Here is an 18816-nt window from a genome sequence, read left to right as displayed (position 1 = left end):
CTGGAGTGTTGTAGCCCACAAACGTGAGCCTCAAAACATTCTTGTGAATTTGAGAGGCTTTGCTGAGTCACTAGGATTCTTTTAGAAACACCTTTGATCCTCAAAACTGGAGGAAAGCAAAGCAGCCCTCGGAACAGAATTTTCAAACATTAAATACCAACACGGTAATTCTTCATTTTAAATAACCCATAGTGATATTAAGACTATTGGAAGCTGCCCAGACACGAGCTGCCAGTGTCCCTAAAAGTCATAATTAGCCTGATTGCTCAGGAAAATGATGGAAGTGATAAACTTGCCAATTAGCAGTCATTCAAACACAAATACCTAACGAAGAACGACCGTTTCACCAACTGCTGGAGTATGGCAGCACTGGAACTTCAACAAGCAGGAAAAAGCACTGGTCTGGCTTAGTTTGCAAAAAACAACTCGCCAAATGGCACGAAAAGGCACAGAAGAAAGGAAGGAGTAAGACTTCACCATTTCTTGACAACATCCAACCCCACATGGACCAGACGTCAGCAGCAACTTCTCACTGTGGGAAATAACTGAAACAGCTCAACAGTGCTTGCAATATTAACATAAAGTGTGTATAATTGATGCAGCCCATCAGCTACAGTTTATGAAACAATATTTCTTACTGTAAATGCAAAGAGCATCATATTAAAACCCACTGCCAAAAGGTAACACAGTTTCATTTAAGAAATCATATGTCTTTCCATTTAGCCTGTACTGCCTAAACCATACCCACTGATAATTTAAGGAAGGTGCATCACCTTCCTCCTCAAAACAAATTCCAAAAAGCAAGTTCTTAAGCCAATCAAGAACCATCTAATATTATTTTGAATTGTCCCGTGCGTTACTCTCTCTTTTTAATTCACACACATTTCAGAGCAGAGGTGACATCGGTGGCTGAGCACAGTGAATCGCTCTTCTATCACACACACATATTTCTTCCACAGTACTACACAAAAAGCACTTTGCAGTAAATTCACAACAGTTTCTGAATTTCTTGCTTCTGGGGTCACTCTTCCTGGCGCTTCCAGCTCCCACCACCTACTTCCCCACGCTCTTCCTCAATGAGTGAAGAGCTCAGCGGGAACGGGTTCCTGGAGATTGACAGCAGGGGAACGAACAACAGAGTCCAGCCCAGCAAACCCTGTAGCAAAGGGCTGCACTTTACCCAGTAGATCGTCATCAATATTTGCTGTTCTACACGTGGGCAAAAAATAAAGCATATTCATTCCTATCGCATTGCATATCTGGATAAAGAGATGCAGAGTAAAAAGTGATGGAAGACAAACTAGAGCCCACATTTCCTAACATCCATAAATTCATGTTTATGCACAGAGTTTGCTTGTTCTGAAGGGTTATGATAGAGACTAAAATAATTCATCTCTGTGATGCATGGAAATACACAAATATCATAGAAAAAATATTCTTCAAATGTTGTGTACATTATAAACAAATCCAACATCCAGCATTAAGTATTACAGCAGCACTTCCATTAAAAGAAGAAATTTTCCATAGAGACAAAGAAGCAGCAGCCACAGTTCTGACTCATTTACTGACTTACAATAAACTATTTGTCGCTATATCTATCAATTTGTCATTATATCTATCCACCTGTCATTACTCTAGCAATTAGGATAGTAACTAAACACTTGAGCTACTAAATCAGATTATAAACTGGATTCACAAGCTTGATTACCAGAAGGCATTTGCCAGTAGGAAAAATGGAGCATAGAGATTTTCTTTAATCAACCAGAACTTTTTCCCCCCAATTCCTATCCTCAACTATCTTTAATCACAGGTTCCATTTACGCCATTTACATTTTCTGTAACTAAGTCTCATTCTAAAATATATACTTTCTGAATCTCTATTCATAGGAAAATGAGTATCTAAGCCATAGCATGCGATATATAATTTTAAATAATGTAGTGGCAAATGCTGGCTCAGGACGACCAGTAGCTCCTGCCATTTAGTGACATCAATATCATAGAAAACAGTGTCAACACCTGTTATTTTTATTGGCTTTCTACTTCAAAACAGTAATTCTTTTCTTTTATCTTTCTTTTCTTTTGCAACTTATTTAAAGATTGCCATACTTATAACTATTAAGAGATAAACATCGATATAAACCCCTGTACCACTCTGAACAGAATCACACAGTTTGCAGCACTGGGCAAAATAACTCAGTAAATTTAGAAACTATCCATAATAATAATGAAGTACATATTTAAGCCATCTTGCATCATCAGTTCCCAAGCAGAGCACATTAGTGAGTGATGGCACTGCTCAGAATGTACTAAAGCTCGATATTGCTTTTCATAATTAGAATTATTTCAGCAGTCATTTTAGGCTGAGTATTTAAGACAGAAAATTAAAAATATTGCAGCAATCCGAATCCCAAAACCTCATGGGGTTTTTTCCTCAGTTCTCATGAAAGTAATTTTCCTTGTGTATCTGTGTTTCTGTGCAGGCCTCACAGCAAGAGAACCAGAACACCTGACTAGAAACAGAAGTAGAAAGAGGCTCTCTAGCTAAAAGCCTTTAGCAAGATACTGAGTTCATTCTTATATTGCCATCATTTTCCAAATCAGATTGCAGCTATTCATTTTAGATAGCATTTTACAATTGCTCTTGTGTCTATTTATAGCCTTTGACTACTCGGTTTGCTATGCAGTTAAGTAAAAGACACCTGAAAAAGATTAGTAATGACATTCTCACCGGTTTACTGTAAAAGAAACTTAATATACCCAATGTAATTTCTTCTCTGCTACAATTATACTTCCATGGTTAGTTACTTAGTTTTCTTATTAGGTCACATATATTTAAGAACACTGATATTCTACTAGTTCATCACTGTTCAAGGCTTTGTATAAGAAAAAATCCTAACATACATAAATGTCTTTCCATGATCACCTCTTGGCTGCCCAAGGGCAATTTAGTTAAAAATGAATGCTGATACAGACTGAAAAATGAGCAACCCCCAAGAAATAGGGGTTGTTGTAACCGAGAATGAGTTTGGATTAGGAAGAGAAAGTTCTAGCTACAGGAAAAGGGACAACTCCTCATCTGGAGTGTCCTTCACGCAGTCCGAGCTTTCCTCCCTCGGAGGAAAAGGCCTGGCAGTTATGTACTCGAGTCCTTTTAGGACAAATCATTCTTCTCACATTTCTGGGAGAGCTTTAGCACTCATGACTCTTTGGGGTCCATTAAACTTGAAAGTAGCTCCATGGCCTCTTCAGTGAGTAGGCGTAATATACACTATTCTTTACGTAATAACAAGAGAGAGATTATAAAAGGAACCTCCTGGGTATTATCAAGGTAGATTATAATCTAAATCATTAATTATTTTATCATAATTTGAGTACAGTTGCATTTAATATTTGATGCTGATGACGGCCAGTCCACCAAGAGGTTTTCAGTGAACTACAGCATACAAAACAGTGATAAATATCAGTGTCTCGAAACTAAGGCTGTATATGATAAAATCACTTGCTTCTAGGGGAAACAGCTTTAAAACAAACTCTGTGTTTATAAAATAAATAGAAAATTTTCCCAAGAACTTAGCAAGAGCAGAAGGAATTAGCAAGCAAGATGAGAAACTCTGTGGTAAATTTAATTACAGCATTAAAAGTCAGTATTTTCTCCAATTAATACAATACCTCCTTCGTATATGCTGAAAATATAAAATATTACTGAGTATATAAATCTCTAAACAGAAATAACCGTGGGTGATTTGGAACAGTAAATGCTGTATATATACAAGAACAGCCTTCAGCAAGCATTTGTCAATAGTTGTCATTAAGCAGGTTCCCTGCACTCCAGTACCCTGCATACGTGCCTGTATAATTATGGCTTGTTTTTGTGACATCTGGTGGGGAAAAAATATCACGTTTGATATGAAAAATACAGAAATATTTTGAGAAAACAAAAATTGTCAGTGGAACAGGATAGTTGTGTCCTTTTTCTGACAAGTAGCCTCACGTCAATAAAATCCAGTCGTCCTAAAATAACAACTATATCATTTCTCCAGAACAGAAAATAAGTAGGTATGCAATTAAACACTGTTTCCTAAGAGTTGTAAAATCCAGTTTCCTTCAGCTCCTTTTGTCTATAGAAAATACAAAACTCAGTTAATATCAAATGAATGCCAGTGCTTGCTATTAAGTAAATCAATTGGTCATTTAAAGATCTGACCGAACAGCCCAAAGCTTTCATTGCTTAGAGGCATCTTATACACACATATTCCTAATAAACCTGGTTGTTCAATGTACTGTACACATTATGCCTAAGAGTAATGTCTGTAAAGCACACAGTAATAAAAGTTACAAGTCCTTCTCCTCTATTCTCAGTTTCATAATATTAGAATTAGAGTACCCAACCTTGTTGTCTGCAACAGCCTCAACAGTAAGAAAACAAAAAGTGAATCCAAATAAAAATGAATATTAATCTAATGGACGGGGGAATTGTATTGGACTCTAAAAAAACCCTCTGTTCTTTGCTTATATTATATTAAGAAAAATGTGAAGGAAACAAATGTCCTTTCACGTTTTGGTTCACAAAACAAACAAATAAAAGAAGAAAAAAAAAAACACAAAAAACCACCATCAACAACGAAAATACCTACAACACCAAACTACCCTAAAGACCCACTCTTCCACATAGCTGTTCTTTTTCATTTTAATTCCACCCCTTTAAGAAAATAAATGAAAAAGCTTCAAGAAAACTATGCCACAAATCCACAAATGTTATGTTAATTTACAAAAGCTGATGAACAAGTGTAGAAAAAATATCTCTCTAGCACAATGTAATGGCATTCAAAGGGATTTGTGTTATCTTAGGAGAGGAAATAGTAGAGATACATTTCATAGTGATCCACACAAACATCCCTCCCTTGTGTGCCCAGCCAGGCTGCTCCAGCTCCTGAGCAAATTCGTTCAGAACTGGCTCCAATACCTGAGCATGTTCTGTATGAGCTGTGCCATGTTAACATACTCACAATCCCACTTCTATCTTCTGCATTGCTGACCTACTCCCTCTCCCAAAAACAAGGGCTACTTCTATATAGCCAGTGGTATAAACAGAGATGAAGCCAAGCTCCTAAGGCCAGGTTCCTACAAATCCCTGGTTCTGATTTGTCAGGATCTGGTTCTGCAAAATGCTGCAGATTTTTGTATCTTCATAAACAGGGTCTTAATCCTGCAGAATTTAATGTCCTGCTTGATGCCTACTTCTACATACGAATGTATACATATGTATATATATTTACAAGATAATCTATATAGTTAAACAATTTTTTAGAGGTTTTTTTTCAGTTGTGTTTTTTGTTTTGGGGTAATGTTTAGCATGGAGAGCCTGCTTGCCTGTATGGGGTGGGAACAATACAATTTTGAACGTGTTTCTATCATAAGTATTTATTTGCATAATAATATGTAGTAAAACAGAAACATGAGCCGCCTTAACTGATTTCAGGCAAGACCCCGATCTGTAGATCTCACAGGAAAAGAGAGAGGTGTCTGCCCTTTCAGAAAGAACAAAGCAAAGCTTTTTCACAATGTGAAACACCATGGGTTATTGCAGAAGCAAAGTCATTAATACTGGGGTTTAAACGCACTTCTCTCAAGTGTCTGGAGCTCATTATCAATGTGAAAAACAACAGTCTGTGTTACTAGCTGTATCAGCTCAAGGAATCTATCCTCAGCACTGCACAGTGTGTGAGCAGACAGCACACAGGCCTGGAGCAACGCAACAGCTCGTTTTTCTGTTTGAGCTGAGCAGCTGCTTCTGCTGGAGCAGAAGGATCACCTGGCATCACCAGGCAGCTCTTCCAGTTCACTAAAGTAGGACCTTACTGCAGCCCTTTCTTCTTCTACGGACTGGGTACCACTGACATATTATTCAAACCACTATGGCCCTACATGCAGCTATGCAACGTAAGCTGCCTATTTATAAAAATGAATTCCAAGTGGGAAAAAGCTTTTAATCCTTTATAATGTAAAATACCAGCCATTAGAAATAGGAAGGTTCAAGATACAACAATTCAAAAGCTGGAAAGGATATAATAATGAATCTACCTTTGGGGGCAGCTGTAAACTTTTCTAATTAACATAACATTCTTAACAGCAGCTCCTGAAAAACAGTAACAAAAAACTCTTAACTTTGCTCATAGTATGTTGAATTTGCAAAGTTTTCTGTCATTCTGGACTTAGTTCCTGAATCTGTTTGGACTCATTTACCCCAAACAGCTACATAAATTACATGCTCATCACAGAAAAAGGATCCAGAGAATGTTCACAGTGCTGTACCAAACCCTGGGTGTTCAGGGAAAGCTGAGAGGTTGCAGATGGCCATGATTCAAGAAGTCCCTTCCCAAGGAGAAGAGGAAGATGAAGGCAGGCATTGCAATATATTGCTGCCTTTTGATTAAGGCTTTTAATCCACATGGTTTGGAATGGATATTCTCCTTCCCTTTCATATTTCCATAGCTTATAATTGCTCCTACCTGGGACTGCCGGTGGGCTAGGGAGGTGATGAGGGGGGCTGAAGGCTCTGTGAGAAACATGTGGAGTTTTGCTTTGTGATCCTCAGAACACAACCCTTGGTGTTTGGTCTGAGAGGGACTTTGGAATTCTCCAGCACTTTTATGTCTGCACGTGGGGATAGTCTCATGAAAACTCTTCTGTCAGAAAACTCTGCCTCTCAAATACGTGCGGTTTCTCATCTGTGTGCATAAGTATTGGCAAAACCACTCTGACTTTCTTTGAAAATATGACATTCCAGGTCATATGACTCCTTTTTAACCAGTCATATTCTACATTGACAACTTATGTACAAGCCACATGGGTGACCTCCCACCTTTGGCAAACAGAGTAAGTAAAGAACACAACCCCAGCATGTTTTTTATTAACATATCAGGCTAGAGAATTATTTTTTTTTCCCTCCTATTTATCAAACACTAAGAAAAACTGGATTTAGGGTAAAAAAGGCTCATTTTTAGACATCTTCTCAAGTATTTCAACCATTATCATAAAATGACTGTACCAGAGATACCTTATAATACACACAAGACAAAAATTTCCAGATACTTCAAATGGCTGAGCATGTTTGTCTAATACCAACATCTGCTACAGTTCCAACAGTGACACTAGCTACCAAAAGCACAGCAAAAATCTAATCATTTCGGTCAAAAGATTTAAAAGTGCTACACATGACTCCTTAACAGCTTTCTAGATGTCAATCCAAATTAGATCATCATTAATTCTTTCCCAGCTTCCCAGTAATAAATGAGAGCATCTTCAGGACACATCCATTCAACAGCTGAAAACCAGCTTTGCCTTTGAAGACATTCTGGCCTATCAGCACAAGTAAGCTGCCTATAAAATGCAAGCAGCAACACGGCATTGGTGTCAGCAAAGCTAGCAATATAATGCTGAAGAAATAAGACCTAGGGATGCTTACAAGCCAAAAATCATAGAATAGTTTGGGTTGGAAGGGACCTCTAAAGGCCATCAAACCCCCTGCAACGAACAAGGACAACTTCAACTAGATCAGGTTAATAAAGAGCAGCAGAAAGCTCAACAATTTCCCAGTGTTTAAAGCCCTGAAAAACAGTTTCAAGTTTTGATTGAGCAATACAAACCTTGAGCCACAACTGCATCTTAGTGGCGCAGACCTAGACCTAATAAATAAGGTTACCAGGAAATGCAAAGTTTTTGTCAGGCCCAGAATGCTCTAATAGGCCTTAAGAGCCCTCAATAGCTGGTGCCCCCCCCCACCCACACCTCCTGCCTGTGGGGCCAGGAGTCCCATTTAAACTTGTCCTGTGCTGCAGGACTGAGCCTGGGCTGCCCTTGGGTGCCCCCACTGGCTGTGCCCTGTTGGGTGGGACAGACCCCAGCTGGTGAGGTCCCAGCCCCGATGGTGCTGTGATCGCCCTCAGGTCCTGGCTCCCCAGCCCGAAGGAAGGCGCCAGCCCTTGCTGCTCCCTAACCCTTCTTTTACCACCTCAAATTGTCATTCACGTGTGTTTTCAGTGTTAGCCCAAAATCAAGAGTAGCTTTTCAGGCATAGAACCGAGGTCGAAAGGATTAGGAGTATTTCTTCAGACAATGCTACAATCTAAGATGCCCGACTATTAAGCAAAGCTTTCAAACCACGCATATTGTTTCATGTGCTAGTACAACCAAGATGATGCTTGAAAACATTGTGGATTCTCTGGCTACCTCTGTTAGGTATAGTTCAAAGCTACAAAAAACCACAGAAATCAAAAAGGCTGAAATATAACTTTTTCTTTCCTCCCAAAGAAACAAAATCAGTCAAGCCATCAGGGCAGAAATTCTCAAAAACAGTGGTCTGACTCTCTTTACACTCCATTTCATTTAAGAATTGAGTTGTCCAGTACTACCAATCAACTCTGGAAATATTTTCTTGTAATACAGGTCAAAGAGCAACAAAATAGAAACATTTCTACTTACTAGTGTCTTTTCACATTTTCCGCATATTTCAAAGCTGGGAAAAATGCTAATCCTCCATTAAGTTATGAGTAACATAAAAATATTTTACTAGCCAGAGAAAACATTTCTGCCTCCTAACCTGCTGAATCATCACACCACTTATTAGAGCAGATGTTCACAAATTAAATAGCACCAAAATAGCAATTTTTTTCTAGAAGATACTCAGAAGCATTAAATCTCACTGTTCCTCTCTTTTACTGAAATCCTTATAGCATCTTTGTCTTAATTTTGTGATCCTTAAGTCCTAATAGCAACAGTTCTTATAAGTAATTAACAGAAATAAATGTATACAGAACTAAATCCTGAAGTAGAAATTGCTATACAATACCTCTACTGTACAATCTGTAGTAGGATGAGGTTCTTGCTAGAATCACATTTATCTGAGCTTGTCATTTGGCACACAGTAAAATATGATGATGGCCTTTAAACATGCAACCACAAATCTTTTCTACCTCTTCCCTGTGATGAAACCCTATTTTCCTTAATATGTTTAGCTACAGCAAACATTTAAGAAAGACTTTAACAGAAAAGCTACTATTTCTTAGCCTCCTTTAACCTGAGAAATATGCAAGATTTCTGCTTTATAATAATGCCTTGCCACTTTGAATGCAAAGAGGGATCATCCTCCTTCATGCTTGAGACTTGAAAAATATTCAATGTCTTAAATTCCTGATTAATTCAGGGTGAATTGGGGGCACCTTGAAAGTACAAGCCCGTTAATGAAACAGGACTTATTTACCCTGAAATGTACAGTCTGTGGAATGTACAAGTTGTTGCAATACAAACATATCTTACTGTACTTGGGCAGAAAAACAAAAGGTACCTTTATTTCATATCAACGGTCCTTTGCGGTTTCCTGTATTCAGGCTCCACTGTGCAACAAGAAACTGTCACTGCACGACACCCTGAATTCATTACAAAGCTGTACTGATAGGGAGACAACAAAAGGCAGAAATTAAAGTTCATTCATATAGCAGATGAAGCACGTCAAGGACAGATATCATGGGCTCTGACCGAAAACAAACCTTCACTGATCTATATGGAACAGAAAGGAGAAACATGGTTGAATCTACAGCGGAGGTCAAGCCTGTACCCCAGTGTACCAAGCAGGCCTTGTCCTCCGATTGTTCAAGGCCAAAGAGAAAAGGGAATGCTCTTTCTCCATATACATGCTTGGATATCTCTCCAAAGAATATCATGGAGAGTTGCTCACCTAGCAATGAAGATAAACATGCGGTGAAGTGCTCTGGAACATCCCTCCTCTATGGCATAAGTCTGCATCAAATCATATCAATATAAACACCAACAAGGAAAAGCAATTGTCTTCTCAGTTGTCATGTTCTGCAACAGCAGGTAAAGCACTGTCTGCTATTGACACAAGAAATTCTACATGGCTTCAGCGCAAGAGCATTGGACTCCAAGCCAGCATACTTAAATTCAAAATACAGGAGCGGTAGTGAATATATTTCATTGGATTTTCTGAATTGAAAGCTATCATTAACGTTCAAGATGATCAGTTCAAAGTCAGTGTATGTTCTCCCACTGAAAAGGCATGTATAAGAAGTGTTAGGTCTAAATAAATAAAAAAAAACCCTTTGCTTATTCTGACTGCTAAGAAGAGAAAAAAGTATCTAGCTAAAATTAAAGATGCTTCTGACATACCTCACTGAATCTATCCATCCCCCTCCCTCCTCTCAACAAAAATGCCCCAGGAACATTTGAACAAGAGATTAAAAACAAAGAGAGACCTAAATCTATCTTGAATATGTGCTGTCACTTCCTACACTCTTTAGGGAATAACTGTAACACTTGGAAAACCTGCTCCACCAGAGTCTTCCTTTTGATCCTGAGGAAATCACTTGGTCCCAGATTCCAGAGGCATTTTGCAACCTAATTCCTAATGAAATGAATGGAATTTGGGTGTCTAAAAGCATATTTTGTGAGTGTGGACCTAAGTCCCTCTGTAGTTGAGGAACAAGCAGACTGGAGCCTTTGAGACCTCCCTGTCAAAAACGTTTCCACGGTATCAGAGCAACTTTAAAAACTGGTTTGCACTCTGAAAGGATAGTTGTGGTAGGAGCATGGATTTACCAGACAAGCTAAACACTCCACAGGACCCTCTCCCGCCCAGTGTGATGAGCATCTTCCCAGTAGCACGAAGCGGGAGCAGCCGCTGACCCAAGATGCAGCTGCTGCTGCCCCTGAGATCACAGAGCACCTGGATGCCACCCCTCCTGCAGCTGCACATCTGGTCAACAAATTTGCCCCCAGTTTGTTTTCAATGGTAATACCACAAATGCACAAGTGAAGGAAAAAAATTTACTTACCTACTTTCCCTCAATTAGAATATTTTACCAGATTTTGACATGTACTTTAAGTTCTCTTTTTTCCTTCTTATATACTTATGTATTTATTTTCCAAAGGACCTGTTGCAGAAAAACGTCTCAAAGTACATTACAGTCTTACAGAAAAGGATTAAAAATAAAAACTAATTTAACGATCCCAGTACATAATGCCTTAATGAGTTCTCCTTCAGAATTAACGTCATCAGAGTTCTGAATACCCGGAAAACATGGCAGCAATATGTAAAGTTTCATGTTTGTACGTGGTTGCTGGTACAAAACATTTCTGCGCTTTAACCCAAAACTGATTTGTCAATTGTTTTTCCACATTAGATGATCTCTGTTAAAATGAAGGAATGTTTGTTTGTTTTTTTTCAATTGCCAATTTTTCTACATGCATTTGTTTCAAACAGAGCTGCAAATATGATAAATCTATAAACTAGATCTTATTCACTGCAAAATCAGAAGAGTTTGATCATTCAGTTATAGCAACAGGAAAACGCATACTTTCTCCCACATCTACAGATGTTACAGACTGTCATTTAAGTTTATTTAATGATAAGAAAAATATGTTACTTATATGTTGGATGTTATAGATTTATTTTCTAAAAAACCAAAAAAATCTTCGTTTTTATTTGTTACTGTCTCACGTCACTTAAAAAAAAAATAGGCCTGTATTTATAATGGGACACAATGACAGTAAGAAATAAGGAACCAGTAAGAAACTGTCAGAGGAAGGTAGTGAGATAGCCTAAAGCACCATTAAGAGTTCATATTTAATTTGAGAACTACCAATAAAGTGTAAAGCTTATGCTAAAAATTCACACTCAGAATTAGTTTTACGAGTCCGGGATCACCAGAAAGACACGTTTCATTTTTCAATGCTGTGCAAGAAAGACTTTCCACAAACTAATCACACATGGAATAGACTTTCTGATATTTTGCTGGTTTTCCATAGTACATTTGTCCTACATTTATCCAAATACGAAGAGAAAGTATTTCATATTCTTGGGTAGCTTAGCACTATTTTTCATATCCCCAGCCAAATGACTTTCAACACCTGAAAGTGTACTTGACAGGAACCTTCCATGTCAGGAGTTACAAAATACTGATCCCTCATTCAAGGTTATGGCCTCGTCCCGAACTCTGCACATCAGTATTATGCAAAATAATTTTCACATTCCAAAGCTATTTGAATAGTTTTACTGTCTGAAAACACACTCAAATCCCTTTTTTTAATGACCATGAGAAGTCCATAATGCCTTTAAGTATTCCCAAACACTCTTGGCATGAATCAGATGTAATCATGATGGCAGTGGGTTTTTTAACTCACTTGATCTCCCAAGTCTATTTTGCATTACACTGTCATCATAGAAACCTACTCTAAACAACAAATTATGGAAGCAGAAGAATTTCCCCTCAAATTTAAACAAAAAAAATTATACTTTCCATCAAATGGAATTGGCCTCTTGTTGAATCGTTCTGAGGAAAGCTAAACTGAACACTAAAAAGCTTCAGTAAGAACATCCTAACAGCATGAAACAACACTTCTTCTTATGTAAGTTTCAGCATCCAGGCTGAAATTTTCAAGGAATCAATGTAATATCAGGAAACTCCACAACTATAATAAAGAAAAAAAAATTATGGAACTTCCAAGTCAGGCATTAAATCCAATACTTCAGCTGCCAAAACTCTCTCCTTATGAGTCTGGCCTTGGCACTTAAGATTACTATGAAAAGACTTGGGAATGTCTTTAAATAAATGCCAGTACACGGTTAAGTATCAGCCTATATTCGAAATCTGATTTGATGCTGCTGTGATTCCGTGAATTCTAATGGAACTCCTCCAATTTTTTTCACCACTGCAAGTGAACCTGAAATATCAAAATATCTCATTTTGCATTATTTTTAGCTGAAATGTATGTCAATGTGAAAGCATCTGAACTACATTAGTAGAACCAAAATGATCCCTAGTGTAACTCCATTCATGTCAGTTACACCAAGAATGCATTTCACCATTATAATTTAAAATGTAAAATGCCCAAGTGATGATAAAATTATTTTCCTGAGAGTTGCCAGTACCCAGTAACAGTGGGAAAGCTCTGACAGAAGCAGCAGTAGTGACTTGGAGCCACAGCAGCTCAAATACAGGGTTTCTCTGGCACACAACTTCAACTGAGAATGGTCTGCCAAACTGATAGCACAATCTGGCATTAACCTATAATAGTTCTTATTTCTAATGACAAAAATACACATTTATTCACTGCAGGAGGTACATCTTAGGATACATCCCTGAGGTACTGCAGTATGTAGCGCTGACACACCCAGAACATTGCTTTGCCAACTGCTATGATGTCCTACAGCAAGACCTTTTCCTTCGGAGGGTAAGGTACTGCTATGAGCACAGCATAATGTGGACATCGCCACGCTTGTTTCAAATTAAAAGGTTGGGTACTGGTAGCAGAATAGCTGAACAACTTGCTGGGGAAGCTGGGTAACCACTTAGGCAGTCAACTCATGCTGAGCTCCACGACCACAGCGTGAACATATTCTAAGAGTCATTCAAAGAGTTTTCTTCCTTATTTGCATTAAAGATCTAAAATTCCACCTTCCCTTTCAACAGGTCAATACTGCAAACATGTGCTACTTATTTTCTAAGTTCTGCATTCACCTAGTTAGTATTTCTTTTACTTCTACATTCTTGCTGTGGTCCCTGGTATTATACAGAACAAGCTAGTTTAGAAGAGAACCCTTGTCTTTACACCATTAACTACCAGCTGTTAAAGAAACAGTTTCAGTCATGGAATTTTGCCGGATTTTACAGAATGTTCATTCTTACTGCTGATATTGCCCCTGCAGAAAAGAAGTATTTAGTACATTTAACTCAAGTGAGCTACAACAAAATGCAATTCTCAATTTTGGCAAATGCCTATGTAGAAAATTACTGAGTTGTTTCATTCAAAACACAGTGGGAATTAGTATCCCCAGACTAAAAAGGAGCTTTGTTTAATGCTTCACATCAAAAATATACTGAAGCCTGCTCTATGATTTTAAATCAGGAATCAGACATTTAAAGGCAAGTTTTGAACCAGGGCTCAGCACAATGCAGTCTTTTGTGTGTGTGTTGGGTTTTATTAGTTCTTCTGCAATGCAAAAGACGACAAGCAGAGAAACTTTTCCAATAGGTGATTCACAGAAAATCCATGAAGGCAAAAATCAACCATTAGACAAAAAACTATGTCTGTAGCTCTGTTCAGTACCCCTGGATGCTGCATACAGCAAACAATGCTTTTATCATTGATTTTCAGCTCCAGAACTAGAAGTCAGTCACTAACTATTCCTCCTCGCCCCACAAAAACCCTCTGGTCAGCTTTAAATGAATATTGCAAAACTACTGTAACTCAGTAGTGTCAGTAGGTCCCTTTTCCTCTCATAATGGCATGGACCAGTCCTTAAAGTGCCTATGCCAATTTGGTTCAAGTTTTATAATCTGGAATGTTCCACAGTGCTGCTTCAAAAACAGTTCTGGTTTAATTGTGCCTTCCCTAGGTAAATTTAAGTCTGGAAAAATGCCTGTTCTGAATCTATTATTTATGTTATACGCAGCAATATATTACCTATTTCATTCTGGAGTCTGGAATGTACTGTAGGCCAGATAATCTTCACCTACCTTAATCTCCTAGGAAGGGCAATGGAAGCTTTTGACACACAGTAAAATGCAGCTAGCCTAAGAATCAGTGAAAAGAAATCCGGAATGTTTTCTCAAGGACCACGTAGGACCCAACATGTTCATTTTGAATCCCAGAATGCCTATTTTGGATCTTAAATGTTGCTTCAAATACACATGGGTGAAAGCTGTAATTAAGGGAAAATGCTGCACCAATAATAGCATGTTAAAAGTTAGCAATTCTCAGTTGTCGGTACTGTAACAACTGAATATCTTATTACTTCTACATTCTCCTCCCATACATTGAATTTCTTCAACACTGACAAAGTGCATGTAGTAATCATTGACTCCGAATGTTAAATCAACCAGGAAAAAGATATAAATTAGGTTGGTATTTCTTGAGGGCATCAGTAGAAAACACTGATTTCACGTAATTTTGATTATAAAATTTTACTTCACAATCCTTTTCCAGATCACAGATATTCATAATTAAAAAGAGTATGGAATTAATGTAATGTCAGCTGTTTAGCCATCAGCGTCACAAAGAAAAAAGAAACAATAAAATATGATGCAGAACTCACTCTTCCAATGATTGTCATTGAACTATTACATTAGTAAACATTCACAGTATGAAGTCTCTTTCAATATATCTCCAGCATATAAAGTAGTGCAAAAAAGCTTTCCAGTCATTTTGCCTTTGCAGTCAGACCAGGTTAAATGATTCTCTTACTTCATTTCTTTCATTATTAGACAACAAATGCTGCAATGCCTCCAAAGAGAGTTATAAAAATAAACAATTTCTGGAGGTTCAGCAGCCTTTTCAAAGTAAATTTCCAGTTAAAAACAAGCGTTCTAGAGTTCAAGAAAAAAATTTAGATCTATCTTCTGTAGAATATCTTTTTACAATAAATTTACCATTTGAAAAACAATGACTATGGTATCCAACGATTTATGGTAGCTGCTATTAAAGCACTGATAAATAGATAAATGACTACCAAACTTCATTGCTTCTTACATAGTAAATACCTCTGAATGCCAACTTTTACCACAGAGTTGTTATTAGTGATGTCGACAGTTCATGCACCCACTTTAAAACTGACTTGGTTTTAACAAATTTTCAGCCTCGTGTGCAAACACTTGCATTCTAATAAAAATATAAGGTCTGAAATTACATCAGATCTTGCAATCCCTTCCTCAAGTTATACCACTTACTTGATATGTAATACAAGTTTAGCAATGCTTTTTATTTGTGTTTAACCATTAAATGGCATACTATTGTATGCTGTAGACTCTTGTTTGCATATTTTATTCTTTTCACTGCACTCTTTAATGCATAAATATATTTGGAAACGTTTGAAATTACACATCAGTTTCCACAGAATTTGAATTCACACAGTTTTTCTTCTCTGACTCACTGCTATTCCCTGTGTCCTGACTTTTTTTCTCCTTTACACAAAGAGATTCTTTAATTCCTTCTTCCATCTCCAAATATTCTGATTTATCCTCTGTGGATGAAGACGATGAGCTTCTAAATTTCTTCAGTAAATTTGTTGGGAGGTAAGGGCAACTGACCGCATTTTGCATCAGTTGCGTTTGTTCTTCATTCTCAGTCTCTCTGTGGTAGAAATAGTTAAAATTGGAGACAATCACTGGCACTGGTAAAGCAATGGTTAACACTCCCGCAATGGCACACAGGGACCCAACTATTTTTCCACCCACAGTTATGGGTTTCATATCCCCATAACCAACTGTAGTCATGGTCACTACAGCCCACCAAAAGGCATCTGGGATGCTTTGAAAATGGGTGGCAGGTTCATCAGCTTCTGCGAAGTAAACAGCACTGGAAAACAAAATGACTCCAATAAAAAGAAAAAAGATGAGAAGGCCAAGTTCCCTCATGCTGGCCCTCAGCGTGTGACCCAGAATCTGCAAACCCTTGGAGTGTCTGGAGAGCTTGAAGATGCGAAACACCCTGACGAGACGGATGATCCTCAGGATGGCAAAAGACATGGCCTGTTGACCATTACTGCCCTGCTCCTGCGCCAAGTCAGTGCCCAGAGTAATGAAGTAAGGCAAGATGGAGACAATGTCTATGATGTTCATGATGTTCTTGAAGAAGTGTGCTTTGCTTGGACATGCAAAGCAGCGCACTGTAAACTCAAAGGAGAACCAAATGATGCATACTGTCTCTACAATGAAAAAAGGGTCATTGAAGATGGTGTGCTCCCCAGCGTCCAGGTGAAGTGACTCATTGGAAAGCCCCTTCCCTAAGCTCAGGGGCATGATGAATTCTTTGTCATCTCTGAACTCTGGCAAAGTCTCCAGACAAAAGATGACGATGGAGATCAAGATGACCAAGACAGAGACAATGGCAATGCCTCTGGCTGGACTGGAGCTCTCCGGGTACTCGAACAGCAGCCAAACCTGCCGCTTAAATTCATTCTCCGGCAAAGCTTTGTCCTCTTCCTCTTTGACAAACCCTTCATCCTCCCTAAACTTGAGCATGGCCTCCTCCCCAAGCTGGTAGAATTTCACCTCCTCAGTGAAGATGTCAAAGGGTACATTGACTGGCCTCTTCAGCCGACCACCACTCTGGTAGTAGTACAGGATGGCATCAAAGCTGGGCCGGTTCCTATCAAAGAAGTATTCGTTCCTGAGAGGGTCAAAGTATCTCCCTCGCTTTGCTGGATCACCCAACAACGTCTCCGGGAACTGAGCTAATGTCTTCAGTTGCGTCTCAAACCGCAGTCCTGATACATTGATTACCACACGCTCACAACACTCGTACTCACTGTAGCGAACAGAGCTGTAACCCCCAGGGCCTCCACCATCATCAGGTGGCTGGTCCGAGTACGAAAACTCATCCTCCCCATAGTCATCATTGTAGTAGAGCTTTCCTTCTTCCTCATCGTCTTCATCCTCCTCTTCATCCTCCTCTTCCTCCTCACTCACATCCTTCAGTATTCTCTCTTCAGAACCACTGAGAGGCAGCAGCTCAGAACAGGGGAAGGAGGCCCCACACTCCCTGCTTCCCAAGTGGTGGCTCCTCTTTTTCCCTTTCTTCCGCCGCTTACCGCTCTGGCGGTGGGGCATGCTGCTGCGCGACGCGCTCCCGCCGTGAGAGGAGGACACACCTCGACTCTGCTCCTGATGGTAGTGGTGATACGGTCCACCTCCACCTGTTGCCCCACCTTCCACTGCTGCTGTGGCTGCTGCTACAGCCGCGGCTGCTGCGGCTCTCGACTGTGCCAGCCGCTCTCGCTCTCGAGCCCGAGCTTGGACCGCGTAACCATAGGGCATGTGGCTGTTGCACCCAGAGCTGTCTGCGCTCACCATTGCAACCTCCATTTTGCAACTTTTTTTTAATTGCTTAACACAAAAAGGTTTTCTTTTATTTACAGTGTAACTTTCACTATAGAAAGTTCAAAGCCATTTGCATTTGGAGGACAGTCCCTTGGACTCAGAGCAGGGCAACATAGTTGTGACACTTAATCCATGTTTCGAAAAACCACAGATCTGCATTTTCTTATTGTCCAGAACATTTGACATCAGTTACTGTTTTGCTAACAAGAAAAGATGAAACTCTCAAATTGAACCAGGGAACAGCTGAGGCTCGTTCTTTCATCCACCAAGCCCATTTATTTTCATTTATCTCCTGTGGCTATCACAGATCTGATCAGCATCATGACTACCTTGCAGGCTACAAAGACTGCATTCATGAGGAAAAAAATATGCAAATCAAAGGGTACCTGCTCTCCACAGATGGTTTTTAGTTCACCATTGCAACCAAATGCAAATAGTCTCTTCCCTTATAATTTCATCCTGGTAATGCTTTGGCCTAAGACTCTTATTATTCTTTAATATCGTTACTTGGGGAGTTGAAGTTAATTCCAGCCATCACTTTATTTACACAGTGAGGAGGTCTTTGCAAATCCTTTCTTCAGCCTGTCAACAATGTCTCAAACCTGGGAGCAGCACCCAGGGCGTCAGCAGCAGTGGTAAGAGGAGGAGGAGGAGGAGATGAAGACTGAGAAACTGGCTCTGAGGTCCCCATAGGACATAGGGGAGTGGATGGGTCACCCTTTGGTTATGGTCATGCAGAAGAAGCACTTAACCTGAGGCACATGCACAAACACACAAAAATAAACAAAACAAAAAGGGAAAAGATTGGATTGTTTTCCTAAAAGGTCACACTGATCAAATGAAACTGTGTCATCTATTACCACGGTATATCAAATCTTCCCCTGCCCACGCTATTCACACTTCTACATTACACACACACCCACAT

The 18816-nt window shown here is 39.1% G+C and overlaps 1 protein-coding gene across 1 annotated transcript; it reads right to left on the bottom strand.

Annotated features, from left to right (window-relative positions):
- Positions 1-15887: 15887 nt before the first annotated feature.
- Positions 15888-18145, bottom strand: KCNA4 (potassium voltage-gated channel subfamily A member 4; the record flags this gene model as incomplete). Its single annotated transcript, XM_082058281.1, has 1 exon — positions 15888-18145. Exon 1 carries the CDS (start codon positions 17874-17876, stop codon positions 15888-15890), a length of 1989 nt encoding a protein of 662 aa, XP_081914407.1. The 5' UTR covers positions 17877-18145.
- Positions 18146-18816: the final 671 nt, after the last annotated feature.

The sequence above is a fragment of the Streptopelia decaocto genome (genome assembly GCF_964273445.1).
Source record: "Streptopelia decaocto genome assembly, chromosome: 7".
In the NCBI taxonomy this organism is placed as follows: Eukaryota; Metazoa; Chordata; class Aves; order Columbiformes; family Columbidae; genus Streptopelia; species Streptopelia decaocto.
This window is presented reverse-complemented; position numbering and strand designations above follow the sequence as displayed.